Genomic DNA, 21150 nt, shown 5'->3' on the forward strand with positions numbered 1-21150 from the left:
GAATTAAAAAATATTTGTTTATAACTATTAAAAGCCATTAAAAAAGAAACCCTGAAAATATGATTTTCTTTAAACCAGTTTTTCTCAAAACGAAATTTTTGGGGTTAGGCCGTTTTGGCGCTGAGTGCCTCAATTCAAGTTAATTATATTAGCTCTTATTAAAGTAAAACAAATTTCATTGGATTAATTCAAGATTTCTTCACTTTTCTTTGCTAATCTTAGGCTCCATTTACATAGTTATGAATGGGAAACAGTACAAACTTGTCCAGTAATGAATTAAAACCTTAATTTAAAGGTTGTAATTCAAATTCATGTCAGGACAATCTTTTCCTATACCTCTTGGCTGAATTCTTAGTGAGTTTTTCACTTGAAATTTATACAGTTTATGTCAGGAACTCTTATGTCAATTAGGACAGATGCAATTTAAATAAGAAATTTCTTTTAACGCTTATTATTCATTGGATGAGTTAAAAGTGCTCATTATTTTGATCTTTTTAAAAAACATTTTGATATTACCATGATGGTATTACATCTTTGCGTGGTTTGAGGTTTTGGTAAATAGTTTATTTCAACCAGCTTAACACCAAGTTTTTTCCAAGTACCTCAAGTCAATGAAGATCAACTTAAATCAGATCACAGAACTGGAGATATCCGTTTATTAGTCCTGTTAAGTTATGAGCTCTTTATGAATACTGGTCTCAGAATTTCATACAGGATCTTCTTGGATGAGATAGATAGTAAGCTAGAAAATTACTTTTGTTGAGCTTAGAATTCTCGAAGACACAATGGGAATAAGTTAATTCAACTTCTTCAGTACTTAATAATAATAAAGATTTAGAGTTGTGGGTTTAACGCTCCGTGATCTTGCTTAATAGACAATAAAAATATATATTTACCTATTTTCAAGTACCTTATTTTGTTAAAGATCACTTTTAACCAATACACTTTTACCTTTTAATCTTGTACTGTCCGGTCTTCAGTTGAAAATTTTACGAAATGGAGTGATGAGGTCTTCAACTGCGACTTTATTTTATTTATTTAATTATTTAGCTACAAACTACAATAATTATTAGCTTTTAGATTGCAAATATCTATACAATTTTGTTTTTAAAAAACTTTTCTGACACATTTCAATTTTCAATTTCAATTCAAAAATAGATTCATTATGGAATATGTGTAGGTACATTTTTACAATTTTATCTAATCTATATTAGGGACACATTAAAATCAATTAAATTAAACAAAGTGCAAGCATGACGTAAAACTCGAATAGGCCATATTTTTACTTAGCTGCAAGATTATATTTTACGTATCAAGACTAAATGGTTTTAAGAGATTCCTTTTAAATACACTATGGAACTTTCACCGTATTAGGAAAGACTTCTTTTGCCATATTTAAACTAGCATTGCAATATTGAAATCAATAAAAAGTCTTGAGTTTTAATACTACATTTTCATCATAATGTTTACGACCAGAAGCTGTCAAAGTTTGAATCTTCGATCATTAGTAGATTTAAAGGTTTGCATGAAACAATTGAAACAATTGGTAAAGAACTTATTTTACGTATCAAGTAAAAAATGTAATTCAAGTAAAAAATGTTCAAGATATTTTGAACTCAAAGTAAATAAATTCTAAATTATAAAAAACATTGATACCTACTATTAAAAAAAAAAAAAAAACTGATTTTTATTAAACCACTTTTAAGAAACGACTTTGATCGTTCTTTCTCTGAACAAATTTTAAAAACAAATGATCCAACTCTTCAAACTTATCAGTCAAGTAGTTTAATTTCTGTTAGGGCCAATTTTTCAATAAATTAGATAAATCTCAGTTAGAGCTAATTTTTAGGAATACACATCTATTTTTGTATATCGACATTATTCGTTTGATAGTCTAACTGATGATTGAACAATCAGGGCTTAATATACTTTACTTAATAGATACCAACAAAAAGAGTATTTGAGGATTTATAATATAAAAACACTTTCACTAAAGATAATAAAGTGATCATTATTTTTTGGTTATTTTTTATCTCAACTTACAAAAGCATCTGAGGAATTCTGAAAGTAAAAAACAAACCGATTCTGAAAATAGTATTTACTAGAATGTGCCTTTTTGACATAATGCAGATTAAAGACAAAGAGTGAAAGTACTTGAACTTTATTCCTTTGTTTTGAAATTTTATTGGCAATAATGTTTCTTGATATCTTTTGTTTCATCAAATGAATCAGAAATTTTGGCACAACTATTTTAAACTTTCACTTTGTTTTACAAATTAGTTTAGATGTAAGAATTTTGAAGATCATTGCATACGTAAAACTTTAAAACGATTAGACAAACCCCAACTTTAATTTTTTCATATTAATTTAAAATTAACAAAATGTGAAAGTAATTGATTTTTCTCAGGAATAATGAGTCCATATAAACGTGCTTTCAAACTTAATAAGGGATAAGTTAAATTTGTAATAGATTATAAACTACGTGTGAACAGAGTTGGAACAAGAGTGTCATCCTCTCTCAGGTATTGATGTGGCTCATTAATAAGTACTTATAATTCTGATCAGTATCAATAGTTACTTTTAGCGGCTGTCAATGTGTCTTGTTAATGTATATAAAAATTACTACTCTGTGAGTACGCTACTAGGTTAGATATATACAAATCGCTGGCTGAGAATTATAGGGTTGTATGTCAACTCACCTTAGTTTTGAGAAAATCGATCTCAAAGTTTTTTAAGGCTGGTTTTTGGATAAAATAGTTACATAGCAGTAAAGTATTGATGAAATCTTATAAAGGACCCTAAAAAAATCATAAAACCGTGAAAAAACATTAATTTCACCACAAAAAAGGATTCTATGAGCATTTTTTAAAAATGACATATAACCTTTTTATGAAAATGTTTGTAAAAAAATTTGAAAAAGGTTCTATGTTCAACATAGAACCTTATAGTTATAAAGAGCTTACATGTAATAAATGGATTTTATATGAAAAAAGTGACTACATCGTGAAATAGACTTTGATTTAATTTAATTTTATTCAAGTTTTGCACAAAACAGTCAAATTCTATTTTAAATGACAGAAAAAAATACCACAAATCACAATTCCTGCTTTTGTTGAATTAGGTATACATACCTACAGAAAAAAGACATGCTAAAAACAATTAAAATTTGTATTAAATCAATCGGATCTTTGCATGCTTTTTTGCCAAAAAGACAGTCGTCTTAAAACAGTCATCTTCTACGGTGCAAAATGTATGCCAAAAAAAAATTGAAAGTTTGTTTAATCTTTTAATTAAAATTAATGAAAAATCATTTCAATCTTAGCAGGTATCTACACTTAAATTTTCTTAAGAGGAAAATTCTTGTTAAAATGTAGTTCACTTTGATTTTAACAAAGTTTAAACAAATTTTACTTATTTTTATTAGCAATCTTATTAATTTAAGAGGATTGGATTTTAGAGGAGTATCACCTTGATTCTAAGTGCCTTATTTGTCTCCATGTATAACGTAAGTAAATTTGCTTCAAGTTAAAAAAAAAGTTTTATTCGATGAAACTATTAATAGAAATAAACTAATATAAATTGTAAAGATGAATAACGAAGAATTCACTTCGGTTAGTAGAGTAAAATCTTGACCTTTGAAAAAAAAATACTCAATTTTCCAACTAAATACAACTAAAAATTAGTACATTTTTTGTTTAATATTTTTGTTTTTTGGGTACTAAGGTTAAAGCTGAATCTCGTTTGCAGTTGCTTTATCCTAGTATATCTTGCCATCGGATTTATAGCTCAGGGCAATTAGTCAAAATATGGGCATGAAATCGCATTTTTCGCGGGACAAAATTTTTTTCATGGAATGTGTTCGGGTGGTTGTCCTTATCATAAAAGTCAATTTGTTGGGAAAATTGGAGGTTGGGAACAGCCACCATCTTGGAAAAGAGATTGGTAGCGTTTTTATTGAATAGCTCCATTGTTATTCATTTTAACAGAAAATGACAAAGGTAGGACTTATTAACAATAAAATTATCTAAACAATGATATACAAAACAATTCCGTGAGTTGATTAAATAAAATTTTATAGTTGGTCAAAGTGCGGGTTTGTATCGCAAGGTTGGGACAAAATGACATTTTTTCATATATCTGACGAACTTTTGATTTGTTTGGATAATTCTTCAAGAATGAATTATAGTACTTATAATTACCTATAAAATGAGCCCACAATCGTTATTGTCACCATCGTATTGTAGAAGTAATCTAACTCCGAAACTCTCCATGTACTAGTCAAAAGTGAGAAAAAAGCTAGTTTTTTGCTAGTAGGCCGAGAAAATTTTGGGAGTAGAGGTATAACCAAAATATAAGTACGCAGTTTTGCTGCCATACTCGTGTTAATGTCGATTTCAAAGGTCTGACAACTCTAATTTTGGGCTTTATACGGTTTTTGGGGGGTTAAATAACGTAAGTTTTCCAGCTAACGTGAATGGGCTAAATTTATACTATTTGAAATTATAAATATAAAAGCTGATGCTCTATTATTTTTCCTAAATCTGGACACCTTAATCTCGGCTATGGGGTTAATAGAACTCACGATATAAGCTTTTTTAACTAACCATATCAGGCTTTTCAATTCAAATAAACAAACAAAAATCGAAACAAAAAAGCCTCTAAAACATAATCGTATAAACGGCTTATATCTTGAGTTCTATTGGTCACATCCTCAAGATTGGGGTGTCTAGATTTAGGAAAAATAATAGGGAATCAGCTTGTATATTTATAATTTCAAATAGTATAAATTTAGCCCATTCACGTTAGCTGGAAAACTTACGTTATTTAACCCCCCAAAAACCGTATAAAGCCCAAAATTAGAGTTGTCAGACCTTTGAAATCGACATTAACACGAGTATGGCAGCAAAACTGCGTACTTATATTTTGGTTATACCTCTACTCCCAAAATTTTCTCGGCCTACTAGCAAAAAACTAGCTTTTTTCTCACTTTTGACTAGTACATGGAGAGTTTCGGAGTTAGATTACTTCTACAATACGATGGTGACAATAACGATTGTGGGCTCATTTTATAGGTAATTATAAGTACTATAATTCATTCTTGAAGAATTATCCAAACAAATCAAAAGTTCGTCAGATATATGAAAAAATGTCATTTTGTCCCAACCTTGCGATACAAACCCGCACTTTGACCAACTATAAAATTTTATTTAATCAACTCACGGAATTGTTTTGTATATCATTGTTTAGATAATTTTATTGTTAATAAGTCCTACCTTTGTCATTTTCTGTTAAAATGAATAACAATGGAGCTATTCAATAAAAACGCTACCAATCTCTTTTCCAAGATGGCGGCTGTTCCCAACCTCCAATTTTCCCAACAAATTGACTTTTATGATAAGGACAACCACCCGAACACATTCCATGAAAAAAATTTTGTCCCGCGAAAAATGCGATTTAAATTACTAATTTCCCTGGGCTATTAGGTTTGTCCGAAGGTACCTTTTTGGTACTTGTTGAGTTTTCACTTTTTTTGTTTTAAGTTAAGGAATCTAAGTGTTTCTTTAACTTTTGGTTTATTTATACGAACTATGAAATTCTCAACCTCGATTATGAAAAAAAAAAGGTTTCAAAAAATCACTTCCAATTCTTGGAACACAAAAAACATTACTCTAATTTAATTATGATGTAAGAATATCTTTGTTAGGTAACCAGAATGAATTATTTCAAAAGTTAAGGTTGGATAGTACATATTTTGGTTTAAAGAGTACAGAACGAGATAAAAAAATTCTTTGCTGTTTAGTAAAAGCCCTGGAGTGAAAGCCGCTAACTTGATAGTAGATAGTTGATAGTCAAAAACTACGAATTATGGAGCAAAATCGTCGTTTTTGACTATCAAGTAAGCCGATTTCACCCCTGTTGTTCAATACCAGCAAAAACATTAAAAGATCTTTTATTTTTATTTTAGTTAAAAAAAAGAGCATTTCCATAAGATTTCATTTTGAAAAATTTGCGCAAAAAAGTTCTATGTAACTTAAATCAATGTATTTTTTTATTTGAAAAAAAAAAAAAAAAAAATCAGTAAAAGGGTTCTATGTTGCAATTTGAATAACATAGAACCTTATTATATTAATACATTTATGTGAAATCATGAAAGTTGTATGTCTTTTTTATCTGTACCGTCGCCATTAATTTTTTTCTAATTTTTTTTTAAATTTTATCTAAAAGCCGTTGAAATTATGAAAATTTTGGTGTATAAAACTCATTTTTTGTATTTTGTATGAAATACACCCTTATAATTCTCAGCCAGCGAAATATTGAAATCATTGTAGTTTGGTTTAAAGAACATTTTATTTCATTTGAAAATAAAATAATAATAAAAATTGCTCATTTTTGTGAGAACTTATGAATTACAACATTTTAATTTTTATTCTTTTTATGATCTTGGAATCCTAAGAGGAACTCAGTCTGAAAAAGAGGTTATATCGGAAACTTTAGTAAATGGAAATTTCCATTCCCAAAGATAATAATAGCGAAAAGCGAATTAAGTTCCGACAAATCAAAATGCTTATTTGCATTTTTCATATCTACTTAAATGATTCGTCAATCTTAATGTGTGATAACAAAAATGTTTAAAAAAAATAAAAAAAAAAATATGAATTTCTTTTGTCATTGTCATTACGATTTACGAAGTCGCTTACATAAATGGTTATCAAACGATTCTGTCATTTTTTTTTGTATTAAACACATAGAATATTAATTCATTTCAAGAATTTTTTTTTATTTTTGTCTTTTTCTTGTTTCAATCAAACAAGTAAAGACATATTATTTTACCTTCAATTGAATTATCAATAATTTTAAAACAAGTCACATAATTTTGCCATGCATTTATATCAAAAGCAAAAGCGACAATGTTGTGTTTTTTTTTTTTTTTGTACGTTTTGTTTCGAACAAATTGCGGACAAATTAAAATCATTGTAGTTTGAATTATTTCTTAGAAGTTTATTTAAGTTGTAGTTACTAGGTCAAACAATATTTTATGTTAAACAAATTAATTAATTGGTTTTCGTTTTGACACTTTTAAACGCTTAATTTATTATTCTGAACCATACTCTGTTCAAAACCACGCGTTTTTACTAAAACTATTCAAAACATGTCAATATTGTTAGCTCCTATACCTCGTTAAATTACTAGACAGTTTTTTTATTTGGCCAGATTGTGGAACATTCCATTTAATTACCATTCTTGTTAGTTCATATTCCTGACGAAGGGACATAGCGCCATAGAAGTTAAGTGCATTTAGAACTTATGCCTCACTTTGGTGGCACATGACTCCATTATTCGACAGCTTAATCTGCAAAACAGTCCCAAAAATGGGTCTCAACTGAAGTGGCACATCAATCCATAATAAAATTGGGAAGTTATGTCTTTCTGAGGTGGGACATAAGTCATCATGAAGTCATATGGACATAAGTCCACAATGGATTTAAAAATACCAGCTCAACTGTTACGTTAAATAACGTTAAACAAGAAAACAAGATTCACCAAAAAGTTGACGAAGTTCTTCTAAAAGCATTTGAGTACAAACGGAAATATGAATCACATCAATTCACTTCATTACGTATGCCAACATACGCACCAATTTTTCAATTAAAAAATAATATTATTATTAACTTTTGCTTTTCTTCTGCACGACACTTGTTAAATACCGAAAGAAAAACGTTTTAATTAATGCAAAGACATTAACTAAAATACAAATATTAATAATATAATCACGAAAGTGATTATATACCAAACATTTACACGAAGATCTATTGAATTCATAATTGCATATCAATAAAAATTCAAATTCCAAAAAAAAAGCCTACATTATTGGTTTACTCTGTTTACTTAACTATACCTATTAATTAACATCAAATTAATTTATAATATCTTTATTCAATTGCCAGTTTCTTCAAGTAACCAGTGCATAACAAAAACTAGCAGACATGGATGCCATTAAGAAGAAGATGCAAGCGATGAAAATCGACAAAGATGGAGCATTGGAACGTGCCTTAGTTTGTGAACAGCAAGCACGCGATGCCAACACTCGTGCCGAAAAAGTAAAGTTCACATTATAAAAAATATTAGGCATTTGGTTAAAGTATTAATATTTGTTATAATTTTGAAAAAATAGGCCGAAGAAGAAGCTCGCCAACTCCAAAAGAAGATCCAAACAGTTGAAAATGAATTAGATCAAACACAAGAAGCCCTGATGCAAGTCACAGGCAAATTGGAGGAAAAGAACAAGGCTTTGCAGAATGTAAGTTTTATTATTTGTTTATAGTTCTTAGATTACTTTATTGAAAAAAAAAAAAAGAACTCAAAGATAGAAAAGATAGGAATTACTTAAAAAGTTATTATTAAAAAAAAATTTCAAAATCTATAGGTACATTTAGTTCATGAGGGGAAAGATTGAAAACATTTATACAAAACTTAATGATAGCTATAATAAATCAACAAATTGTTAAAAAAAAAAAAACTATAAGATAGATACCAGACATGCTCAATAGAGTTGTTCTACTAGATTTTTATATTTTGATCATGTGTTCAGTAATTACTTAGTTTCGTTAAGTTTTTGAAAAAGAACATGCGCAGAAACGATCTAATTCTAGTTTTTGAATATTAACTGCCAGATCTTGTTAATGAATTGTCAGTTATTAAATTGAATTATAATGAAAATTTTCAGTGTATTCTGAATTCTGATGAAGTTACGGATATTACACTTTTCTTTCAATTTCACTTAAAAAATGAACGATAAACTCTTTTCTCTTAAACTCTTTTTCCTCTGTGCAAACTGTCACTTAAGGTATTATGTAGAACTTTAAATTACTTTCTGTTGTCTCTTATCTAATTTAGTTACATAAGTTTTTTGAGGTTTTAGCAATTTCGAGACATGAAGCAACACTCTTATTGAACAAACATCTTTGAAACCCACAAACTTCAAAAGCCCTTTCTCTCCTTGTCACGAATAACAATTCGCATATTCTTCTGAAGGAATTGACAATTTAAATAGAACATTATAATTCATCGCCATTTCTAACATATTCAAAAATTTGAAAAAATTGGAAAAAAAAATTGCAAAATTAACTTGTTGAGTAAGTATTTCTGCTCAATTATGTAGGTACGCCTACTCTCAAGAATACTTAAGCAATACTCTTTGACAATACTAAACATTCACATTAGATTTATGGATTATGAGATGACATACATATGACAGTAGGTAAATAAGATTTATATCTTAAAAAATTCAACGTCATCAATTTGTCAATTTTGGCATTTTTCCACAATTTATGAAAAATGACGCCCCGCCCCGTGTCACAATAAACTACGCAAAATAGAAAGATTGGAATTACAAATTATTATTTTGTAACTCATAAAGATCATATATGTAAGTCTTTTACGTGTTTATTTTTGTGCAATAAATATTGAAAATAGTGTTGTAAATTCTTACACAAATTTTAAAATATTTATTTTTAAGAATTTGTTGGGTGCACAAAATATAGGTACTTGTAGCTAAGCCATTTATAATTTTTTTCAGCTTAATTTTGCCACATTTTATATTTTTGGAAATGCAAGAATCTCTATTTCTGAAGATGAAATCATTCTGATTATTTTAAAAGTTTATATTCAAAACTCATTACCAAATTATTATAAATAGATACATTTTTAATAAGAAGAAATTATATGACTTTTCTAGTAGGTATTTTCTTTAAAAAAAGTTATAAAACTTTTAATCCTGTCCCTTTGGGAAGAACCAAAAGTTTATACTCATGAATACTATAGTTAATCTAGTACTACCATCTACACATCCTTTTCTTCGAAAGCAAATAGAAACCCCACCGAGATCTTTCAATATCGCGCGTTCCATTGGATGTGGTATACTCATAAGTACCTTTAACACTAAAGTATTTTTCGTTACCGCCTCCAAAGAACGCGAATAATATGACTTTTAAGTAAACCACAATGTTAGTGCTCTTGTGCAAAATGTAAGCAAACATTTTTCACAAAAACTATCCTAAGTCAATCATATGAACATTTTGTATGGATGTTCCATAGTTCCAAGGAATTTATCCAAACTCATTGGAAGCAAATATGTGAATCCATGCTTAGTTAATTTTTACTGACTGTATCTGGACGTCTCGCAAAAAACTGACATTTTGAAGAAAGTACAAGATTCTAATTTTTTTTTTTTCAAATACAAAAAAGTCTTAATACTTTTCTTTAAGAAGTCAGCAATATTATTAAGTTAGTAAATTCATAAGAATAATGGATTACAAACCCTTCTTTTAATAACCTTGTAACTGTCAATTTTATCAAAATAATTACTAGGTACCACTTTTGATATTTTTTTTTATTGGGAAATTCCCTTGAAATGGATAATATAATAAATCTTCCAGTCGTATGCAAGAGTATATTTATTACAAATCATTCACAGAAACATATGTACTAGCTACTAGCCATAATGGCATTTTATCAAATCGTGCTGAATGATAAATTTTTCTCAGTGTAAATAACCATATTTTATGCAAACAAAATGGCAGCAATTCATTCTGTACTATAAAAGTTTACTAGTTTGCCTTTTTGGCCATAGGTTGCGCATGTTAGCTTTAAACTGTTTACGAATGCAATTCTGTTGCGTCATACCTAAATAGCGTTGCCAGCATCAAATTTCTGTTTTTTTAGAATGACAGATAACATTTATTCTTTAAAGGGTGTTCAAAAACAATTTTCTCTCGACTCGATGAATTTGGAAGAATCGAAGAATGAAACTTCACCGACGACTCCGAACGACTAAGAAATTCACTTTTTCATGAGAATAATTATACTCTTGGAGTCTTTGTTATTCTGAGAAAATAGTACCCCTGAAAAAAAAAATGTCTAAATAGTGGAGGCTAGATTTGAACACAGGCATTTCTGGCGTGATTTCCTTAAGGGACAAAATATTCAATCGAAAAAACGACTTGTATATCGTACCTATATAATAAAAGGTTTTGAGCTTATACAAATTAACACATTTTCTTATTAATTTTTTCCTGTTTGACACTCCCCGTTATTTTATCAAGAAACATTTGATTATTTTGGGTTTTTTAAATAAACAAATCAAAATCAAATAATTTCATTTTCACAAAATGACGCATTTGAACAGTCAATTTATGTATTTTGAAAAAAAAAAAAATCAAAAAAGCTGTTCAAGCTAAATTGCGTACAGTCATTATACTCAATACAAATACCTAGTTATTAAATATTTAAAGATCGTGCGTCATTCTTCGATGTGTATCAACCTAAAAAATTAACAAAAAACAAAGAAATTACTTCAAAATTGCATAAATTCCATTTCTCTCAGCTAAGAAGTTTAGTCATTATGAAGGTTTCGTATTTCTATGTTTATGATGGAGTGCTAGTATTATTTAAAAAACTTAATTTTTAACTCATGGAAAGAAATTGTTGAAATCCCCTTTTAACTTAGGTATAGTTCCAAAATTGTGAGATATCAATTTTTTTTTGGCTGTCAAAAAGTACTCTCATGATAAATCTGACATGTGTGTCAGTTCAAAAAAAAAAAACTAAACCGCAAATTATAGACATTAAATGTCACTTCTTGATGTTTTATGATTGCCACTTAAGAATCTGTCAATTTTCTGTCAGACAGACAGAACTGTTTCGAAATACCAATATCTTCATCTGTTAAAATTATAAATTTTGTTGTCAAAACAAAAAATGTTAGAGATCATTGTGTTCGCAATTTATTCTATAAATAAGATTTATTGTATAACAAATCACGCGCTCTAAAACACACATTCGAAAATACTTATTTTTTTTTTTTTCATTTAAAAAACACCCATGGTCATGTAAATGTTAAATTAAAAAAAAAAAAATAAAAACATGCATATCTGTCTCTCGTTAACACTGACCCAAATTCTTTAGTAAGATAAATTTTGAACTTTTCTAATTATAAAAAAATTCAGGTATTTTTCTACTTTCGCTACCCCCAAAACCCCCTCTGTATAATATTCTTTTTTCCAAAATAAACTAATTTCCGTTATGATGTGTGTTTATGCGAAAAAAAATTGTGTATTTTTGAAAAAATTGCGATATTCGATTTCGAAATCCACAAAAAAGAGAAGAGCTGTATAAAGACTACCTCCCTACACAATGAAAGTAACAAAGTATCCATTCTTGTTATCAGATGTCGTCTAGCTGAAGAAAACCATTATCTCATCGGTTTAATTAACAAGAACGAAAATTCAATTTAAACAAAAAAAAGCTACAACAAAAAACTCTTCAAGGAAAACGCCCAGCAGTACCGCAGTAAATAGAAATGAAAGAAACAGAAAAACCAAACTTTTTTTTTTATCTAACTATGCGAATGAATTCTATTTTTACCAAAAGCATGAGCGAGATGAATAAATACCTATTTTGTTTTTGTATTTAATTTAAAAAAAAAATAAAATCTGCTTAGTAGAGAGATGTAAAGCTAGAAGCTTGCTTGCTTTGTGAACATCGCCAAATACGTCTGAGATCACAGAATACTACTCGGCAACAACAACAACTACTATATACTGCAATCTTCTTTTGGCTCACTTTAAATATGATACCTACCTAAATATTTGGAAAATTCTTTGCGCATGCGATTCGTTAGAACAGAAATGAAAAGGGGGAAAAAAACATTCCACAAAGTAGATATATTTCAGATACAAACAATTTTCCGAAATATACATCCATTTCCATAGAAACTGCGTACATACATATATTTCGAAAATTACTTTTTCCGAATATCAATGGATTTCAGATTTTTTTAAATACAAAATTCAAATTTAAAAAAACCATACAAATTGTGGATTCTATTCAATCAAACACACCTTTTGTTGTGAATATGAAAAGGTGTAGATAGATCACAATCAGCACTGAAACTCAACGATCGTGATCGTGTCTTATGGAACTTCCGCATCGCCATCAAAGTAAAATGCGTATATCAGACAAAAAACTGTTCTCAAAAATGAAAATAGATGTCATGAATGAGTAATAAAAAAAATCATGGCCAATATAAGTGATGACGGATGACGTTTAACGCTGACTTCTTCTATCTGAGCAATAGCTAATTTCATGCGATCAAAAAAACTTTTACAGAGAAAATTTTTCTAAAAGAGAACAAACAGTAAAAACTATATCAACCCCTTTCATAAGTGTGAGCAAGAAAGCAACATAATTATATACTCATTCATTTTCGAATGATCTAAAATAAAAATTTTGTGAGTGTAGTATTATATTCATTACCATACTCTCATGAATAAAAAAAAGGAAGAAATAGAAAATTTGTTTGTGGACTCTCATTTATCTAGAACATTGAAGTCGGCGAGTCGAGTTTTTAGATTTTTTTCAATTTTTTTTTTCTTACATTTCTTTGTTCTTTTTTTTAAATTGTTATAATAGTTAACATATTAAATTAAATAATAAGAAATAAATCAATGATCCATAAGATAACAACTGTCAAATCAGTGTTAATCAAAAAAAAAAATTATAACAACGTGAATATTTTCGCAAATATATTCACAGTGGGTGGATATAACAAAGTGTCATCATAATATGATTGAAAAAACTATAAAACTTCAAATCGATATTGATGAAGTTAATAATATAAGTTCAAATAATACAAGCTTAAGTACAAGTTCAAATAGTTTAAATAATATACCAATACAACAACAACAACAACAACAACATTTAAAACCCATAAAACAAAAACAAGATATAAAACATTCTACTACTAATTCGAATGTAAAATCGAATATATTTGACAGCAACTCATGTAACCGGCATAATTTACAAGTAGATTCGAATAATAATAATAATAATAATTTTCGAAATTCATCAAATAATGTGACTATATTAAACACATCAAGTGCGACAAAGGCAACAATAAATAAATGCAATAACAATAATAATATTATTAATAATAACAATAATATAAATTTAAATAATTCACGTCGCCGGCGTAATCAACAGGAAATACGTAAAAATAAACGTGCTCACCGCCATCTACTGACAAGTAGCGGTGCTACACCAAAACCAACAGCAGTTGCACCAACATCACAAAACCAAAATACCAATTGTCAGAAACGTCAAAAAAAGAAAAAGACAAAACGAAAAACTGACAGCGAAAATAGTAAAAGTGGAAGCAGTCATCACCATCTACAAAACGAACAGCAGCTGCGCCAGCAGCAACAGCAAACCAACAGTCATCCAAATCGTAACTGCAAATCTTCTTCCTCCACAACTAATCAACCTCGCAACAGTAATAATAAAAACAATAAATTAATACAAAATAATTGGAATAATAATCGATTAAGTGAATGCGATGATTCGGCAACAATTGTATCAGTGATATCTTCTCAATGGTGTTCAATTGAGGAACGTTTAAATTTACTCGATAAACTTTTGTATTGTGATGAATTTGATGACGATAATTATTCAACAATTAGCAGCGAATGTTACAAAGACGACGACGACAACAACGACGACGACAACATAATAATGAGTGATCATAGTGGCAGCGGGCAAATGCCAATGAAGCGCCGTGGTCACCAGCATCATCCCAGATTTGCTGGCCAACGTCGTTCCAATGTTCCAGTTGAAGAGATTTTGGCTGCTTTACGTCGCGGCGATAGTGTTGGTGAACTGTCAAATTTATCATCCACAACATCTACAAGTACTACAACAACAGCTGATTCCCAAGTGACGTCATTAAATACAGGATCCACCTCAACATTAGATACTTTAAGTCATTTTGGTGATGTCGATGTTGAGACAGATGAATTAGGTAGATGCTTATCACCGATTGACCTTCCTTATGATAATAATAATACTGAAACAACAACAACAATTCTCAAGGAATTGAATAGAAATCCCGATGGCAATTATTTAAATGATGTAAATATTAAGAAAACGTCCTTAGACTTGCCTTTGCAACAATTATCTGCAGAGCTTGCAATCCCATCAACTGCAAATAGCAGTCCAACGCCAACGGACGAGAGTAGTCTGTTGGATGATGTCGCTAAGACACCGAGTAGTAGTAGTAGTTCGAAACAACAGCGTTCTCCGAAAAAGGAGAAACTTCGTTCGGAGAAGAAGAAGAAAAAATCGAAAACAAAAAATTCTACAGAATCAGGAGCAGGAGATCAGAACTCATTTCAAGAACGTCCTGAAGCTGATGGCGCTGCAGCAGCTAACAATGAGAATAACTCACCAGACAACAATCTGGATGATGATTCGTCGTCTGCTGAATGGGCGAAACTTCGATGCACCAGCGAACGGACGGAAGTTGTTGCTGAGAGAGAAATACGCCGGCACAAAGGACGTTGTGCTGATTATCCAGGATTGGCATTTGGCCGGTCGATATTTAGCTCTGATACAATGATGAAATTTAATATAATTCGCAATGAACTGCATAACATCATGAATACACAATTGAAACGGGTAAACACAAAAAACAAACAAATGAAATTAGTTTAATTATAATAATTTTTTTATTATTCTTTTTCGTAGCGGAGCGAGAGAAAGCATACATCGGTGGGAAGAAATTAACAGTACACTTGTGTATAGTGTGCTGACCTCAATTTTTATTTCTTTTTTTTTTTTTTTTGTATTCTTGCAAATTCCACAAACATTTTGGGCTTTTATTTTTTCTCTCGAAGTATTGTTCTTTTTCTTCATCTATTAATAGAGATTCTCTAATTACTTGTGTGCAAAAATCTTTATTCTTCTTGTATAGGTATTTTTTTGTTATTATTTTTTTTTTTTTTTTGTCGTGTCCATATATTCCACTCAACAAAAAAACAACCGGCAAAAGAATTATTATTGTTTTGCAATTTGCAATAAAAAAATAATATTAAAAGTGAATCTTAATTCCATATTCAGTATCTTTCGCCATACACTTTTAATTCTTTTTCTTTTTTTCCTTTCATTTTTTGATTGAATTAAAAAAAAAAAAAATCTTGAATTACCTTGTTTTCTTGCCTATTTTGGCAGAGATTTTTATTATTTATATTTTTGTTTAAAATCTAACTCTATATGCATTGAAAAAAAAAATCAAGGTGTGCTTTGATTTTATAATGCACACAATGCATTTTTGCATTATTTATTGAAAGAAAGTAAAAATAACTATTAATCATTACTGGAACGAAGAAATGGAATTAATAAGTGTATTATGATCATAAAAAATATGTATATTGTACTTGGTACGTGACGCATGAGTTGTTCTCTGTGTATAGTAATGTTTTTCTGCGAGTTGAGCTTCTCATTTGGAATCAAAAGTTATATGCTAATTGATTTTGTAGGTAAATAAGAAACTTTTTGCATCAATAAGTTGCGTATATTTGGAATATTTGAACCTTGAATTTATTTGATTGATTGATTCAAGTCTATATCTGGAGACATCTAAATATCTTTTGTAGGAGAAATTTCAATCTCTTAAAACAATTTCTTTCAGTACAAAATATGTATGTTGTTTCCTTGTTCAAAGTCGATTCATTTTTATACATTTTCTTTATTTTTGTCAAGATTGATTTGTTTTGTTTTATAATTATAATAATCCATTCAATTCTTTTGTGCAGATAGTCTTTATTTTTGTATGAATTTGATTATATAATGTATTTCAATTGATTTCTGTGATTATGTAGGCATTTTAATGGAGAGTTACTTTCTGGCTTGTACTATCTCGAGATTATAAAATGAAAATATTCCATTCTTAGGTATCCAACTGTTAAGAACAAGAGTTTTGACCGGTTCGGTTTTGTTTGGTCTTTGGATCATAAACGTCTCAGAGTAGTTGGTAATGTTGGTTAAATTGAATTTTATTTGTGCAAAGTTGTGGTTTAGGATTTGAATACTCTATTCCCTAGAGCCTTGTTGAACATTACAAATTTTTTTTTCCTCTCCCACACTGAATTGAATAATCATCGACCAATTTTTATTTAAAAAAAAAAATTTCCAGTTTCAACTCATATTTCTAACTTATCGATTGTTCTAACGCCATGATACAGTTATTTTGAATAGCACTTCTTGAGAATCATTAAATATTTTTATTTTAGATTTCTGTCTACCAAATTTATAATGATTGATTACAAGTTTTTAAAGCCATTAGCGCTAAATTTTAAATTTTAAGTTTTTAACTTAGTTAAAAATCCATATGCTTTTTGGCTTAGTTAAGTTACTAAGCCAAAAAGCATATGGATGGAAATGGCATTATCGTTTAAAATTTTGCGCTATTTTATTTAAGAGGAATTGAAAGTGACATAAGTTAATTAATTTTGTTTACTGTACGTTAGCAATGAAGCACTACAACTGTCCATACACTGTAACATTGCCACCCGCAACCAGAAACAAAATTTTTCAATTTTTTAGCAAAATGATTTTTGGATTAACTTCCATAATATCTGGATTTAAAAATAAATGCAAAATGACACCAATTTTTTAACTTCTTTTTATGAAGTTGCTTTTTTTTAAATTATTTCTTCAATTTTAAAAGTTTATTGTTTTGAAGTTGAATGCTTTCTTAAGCACAAACCATAACAAGCTGGAATACGGCTGACTATCTGAATATTTTTGACATTTCATGTGTAAATTGATAAATACTTCCTAAATGGATGGTACCAGAGATAAGTTTTTATTATGTCAACTAGACTGGTAGTATAATCTTCCTTAATTTTTGGTTGCCCTCCATCCTTCTTTTCTTTCATTGATTTTGTTGCTTATTTGAAAAACCACGGAGTTTATCTTGTGTCGAATTCCTCTTTAAAAAAATCGAATTTAAAGCAATTTTGAGGCAATTTACTTATCATAAGCCAAACATAATTTATTGAATAAAAAATCTTTTTTTTTTTTAAAGGAATTCGATATTATTCATAGAAAATTTGGACCTACTTCCAAACCAATTTTCTATAGAAAAGAGTGGATTCCAACATGTGTAATTATTTTGACTCGTCTTAGTTGGAGGTTTTAAAATATGACTTTTCTATGACCCATTGACAACGGTTATTAAAAAAATCTTTTTGAAAATTGAATTTGAACTTGAAAAGTACTCTCACTTAACCAAGTAACAAACCATTTTCAAATTCTATTCCCTTTCAACCAAAAAATTTCCTTATTCAATTTTCATATAAACTCCCCTTGAATGTACCTTTTCAATTTCAAATCGAGTCAAAATATAAAATGAAAAATCTCATCAACAAAACTTTGACACGCGACATAAATCTTTTGTGATTCCCCTCCAACCTCATCGCATCATCTACCTATTTATCAAATAGCTTTGCAAATATACCTACAAATTATTCAAATATACACCTTACTCGCATTCATATCAAATTAAAAAAAAAAAAATCCATTATGTGTTGAATTAAATTGGACTTGTCTCATGTCATTCAAATTCAACAAAAGTTAAAGTGGTTGCAATTTTTAGCCGATGACGACAACGACAACAGAATGATACCTTTTCAAATACAAAACAAACTACGTTTATCTCTTTTTAATATTATTTCCATAAATACAAAATCTACTGTCTTCTCTATCTACTACTCCACTTCCAATTCCAAAAGGAAAAATAAATGTAAAAAATGATTCATTCTACAAACATACACAAATAGAAAATCCTCTATATTTATCCAATATGTGCCGCCATTTTAAACAATTTATTTTACTTGTAAAGAATTTCTTATACAACAACAATAAAAAAAAATCTCTTATCCATGTTTGCAAAATGAATTTTTGCAAAAATTAATTTTATACATTTTTCTCTTTTTTACCCACATATGGATGCATTAGTATTTTGTATTCCATATTTGGTATTAATTTCAAAATTGCCCATAATAATTTTTTTCTGTGATGAAAAAAAAAAAAAAAAATGTATTAATGAATGAATTTTTCTCTGATTAATAAATGAATTCTATGAAATCATCATCACACACACATATTAGCCAACACAAAACGAACCAACGATGACAACGAATCTCGCCGACCTTCTCATATAAGAAAGAGACAATATTATATTAAATAACCATTCAATAAATGTCAACCAAATAAAACAGTATAAGTATAACTGAGATAACACTATAAATTATAACGAGTCAAGAAAACCTTCCAAGAAAGAGAACAAACTAGTATTTTTTAAGGCGAGGCCCCATTTTTGGTTGTCGCCTTTGTCGTTTGCACACACAAAAACCAAACTTGAGTTATTAAAACAAAAAATATAACTAAAACATACATTTTCTACTAACTGCCCGTTGCGTGTGCCTGTGCTTCTCTCTACAACTACCTTGTGTGTCTCTCGTCGAATGTCTTCGTCGTCGTTGTCGTTATTTTTTCTGTGTGCAAATTAATCAATAAAATAATTTATACCAATTTGCAGAGTGTAAAATTGATTTAATATTTTAGTTAGGTCTTATTTTAAGAATTTATTGAAAATTCTATTGATTTGTAAAATTTTCTTGGAACAAAAAAAAAGAAGAAAAAAAAAAAAAAACCGGTGAATTTCACATTTCTCCTGTGTGTCCGTGTCCAATCATCATTTATACATATTTTACATTCCAAATTCCAGTTTCGTTGGTTCGCTCTATTCGTGGCTCTCCTCTTCCTTCTTTTTTTTTTTTTCTTCAATTATATCTCTGTCGTCATCGTTCGGTTTTAAATTCGCCGTCATCCAATATATCTCTCTGAAGCTAAAAGTGCTTAGAATTTAAAAAAAGAGTGCTTTTGTTAATTCACAATAATTGTGCTATTTTTACTGCTATTTTAAATAAATTCACACACCTGTCAAAAAAAAAAAAAAAAAATATTCAAAATGACCACCAACATTCCACAAGGTACACTTTTGGATGTACTCAAGAAGAAAATGCGTCAGACCAAAGAAGAAATGGAAAAGTATAAAGATGAATGCGAGGAATATCACAAAAGGTTACAACTTGAGGTTGTGCGGCGTGAAGAAGTAAGTTCTTCTTATTAAAAAAAAAAAAAACAAAAAACCAATAAAAAAAAATGCTTACTCTATTTTGGGGGAATTCAATTTTAGCTAGCTAACAGTAAAAATGCTTATTAATTGATTTTTGATCAAAAAGAATAAAAAAAAGAGAACTAGAACAAAATCCAATTGAGAATATTGGTGGCATCCAAAAAAAAAAAAAAGATAACTATTTTCATGACTCTTCGTCGTGACGGGGGACAGTCTCAAAAAGTGGTCGTCGTTTTTCTTCTTTTTTTTTTTGTCAGTGTGATCGATTTTTTCTCTTTAGATTTTCATTTTTCTTATTGTTCAATTTTTTTAGATTTTTTTTTAACTTTATTTTATGCCATGTAGACATAAAATAAAAGAATCCAATAAGATCCACATTTTGCACACATTTCATTTTTGATCACTTTGAAATTCTTTTTTGAAATTCTTTCTGCATAAATATCATATTGGTAAAGGGGTCAACAAACCTTACAAAAAAATGATCATAAGAGTGATCGGTCAGTCGTTCGTTTTTTTTTTTTTTTTTTTTGGTTTGGTTGTTCTGTATTCATCTCAATTCTCAACCAGTAAGCTAGGTCTTTACCTGCTACACTCTTCGACATAGAACGACACATTTATCTACCCTACTACTACTCTCTTCTATTCTTTTTCTTACTTTGCCACTTGTTTAGAATTATGCTAATTTTTTTAAGCTATTTTGTTTTCTACATTTTCTTCCTTTTGAAATTTGAAAATTCATTCTAATAAAACTATACAACACGAGAAAGGAGTGTTTGTTTTGTCAAAAACTTTGAAATTTTATTTGTAGCTTATCCAATTAAAATTTATGAATTTTAATCAAAAAAATCAGCAGATTTGTTGGTTTAAATTTAGCAGTTTTTTTTTTTTAATTTTATTTTAATCTTTTTTTTTTCTCTGCCGGTTTAGTGTCCAAAACAGATAAGAATTGTGCTTATCGTTTTGCGAAATGCACAATTAAAAATATTAATAACCACAAGAATTTGAATTATAATTCATCATAAAACGATTAAGCCAATATGGTTTCAAATAAGTGATTTCTGAATCGTACCACTTAAAAGAAATATTACTTATTTGTTTGATTCTTATAATCCACC

General features: G+C 29.0%; 1 protein-coding gene across 25 annotated transcripts in view; it reads left to right on the forward strand.

Annotated features, from left to right (window-relative positions):
- Nucleotides 1–21150, forward strand: part of LOC129916431 (tropomyosin-2) — a 49825-nt gene that overhangs the window by 2618 nt on the left and 26057 nt on the right. For 6 of the 25 annotated variants that reach the window (XM_055996390.1, XM_055996383.1, XM_055996384.1 and 3 more), the window contains exons 2-3: nt 7947–8099; nt 8174–8299. In XM_055996390.1, the coding sequence (XP_055852365.1) occupies nt 7986–8099; nt 8174–8299 (240 nt within the window). In that variant the 5' untranslated portion in view covers nt 7947–7985. Of the gene's footprint in view, nt 1–7946; nt 8100–8173; nt 8300–13094; nt 15511–19066; nt 20012–21150 lie in introns of those variants that run through there. The other 19 variants (XM_055996375.1, XM_055996379.1, XM_055996378.1 and 16 more) reach the window with 18 other exon arrangements.

This window comes from Episyrphus balteatus, chromosome 3 (genome assembly GCF_945859705.1).
Source record: "Episyrphus balteatus chromosome 3, idEpiBalt1.1, whole genome shotgun sequence".
Classification (NCBI taxonomy): Eukaryota; Metazoa; Arthropoda; class Insecta; order Diptera; family Syrphidae; genus Episyrphus; species Episyrphus balteatus.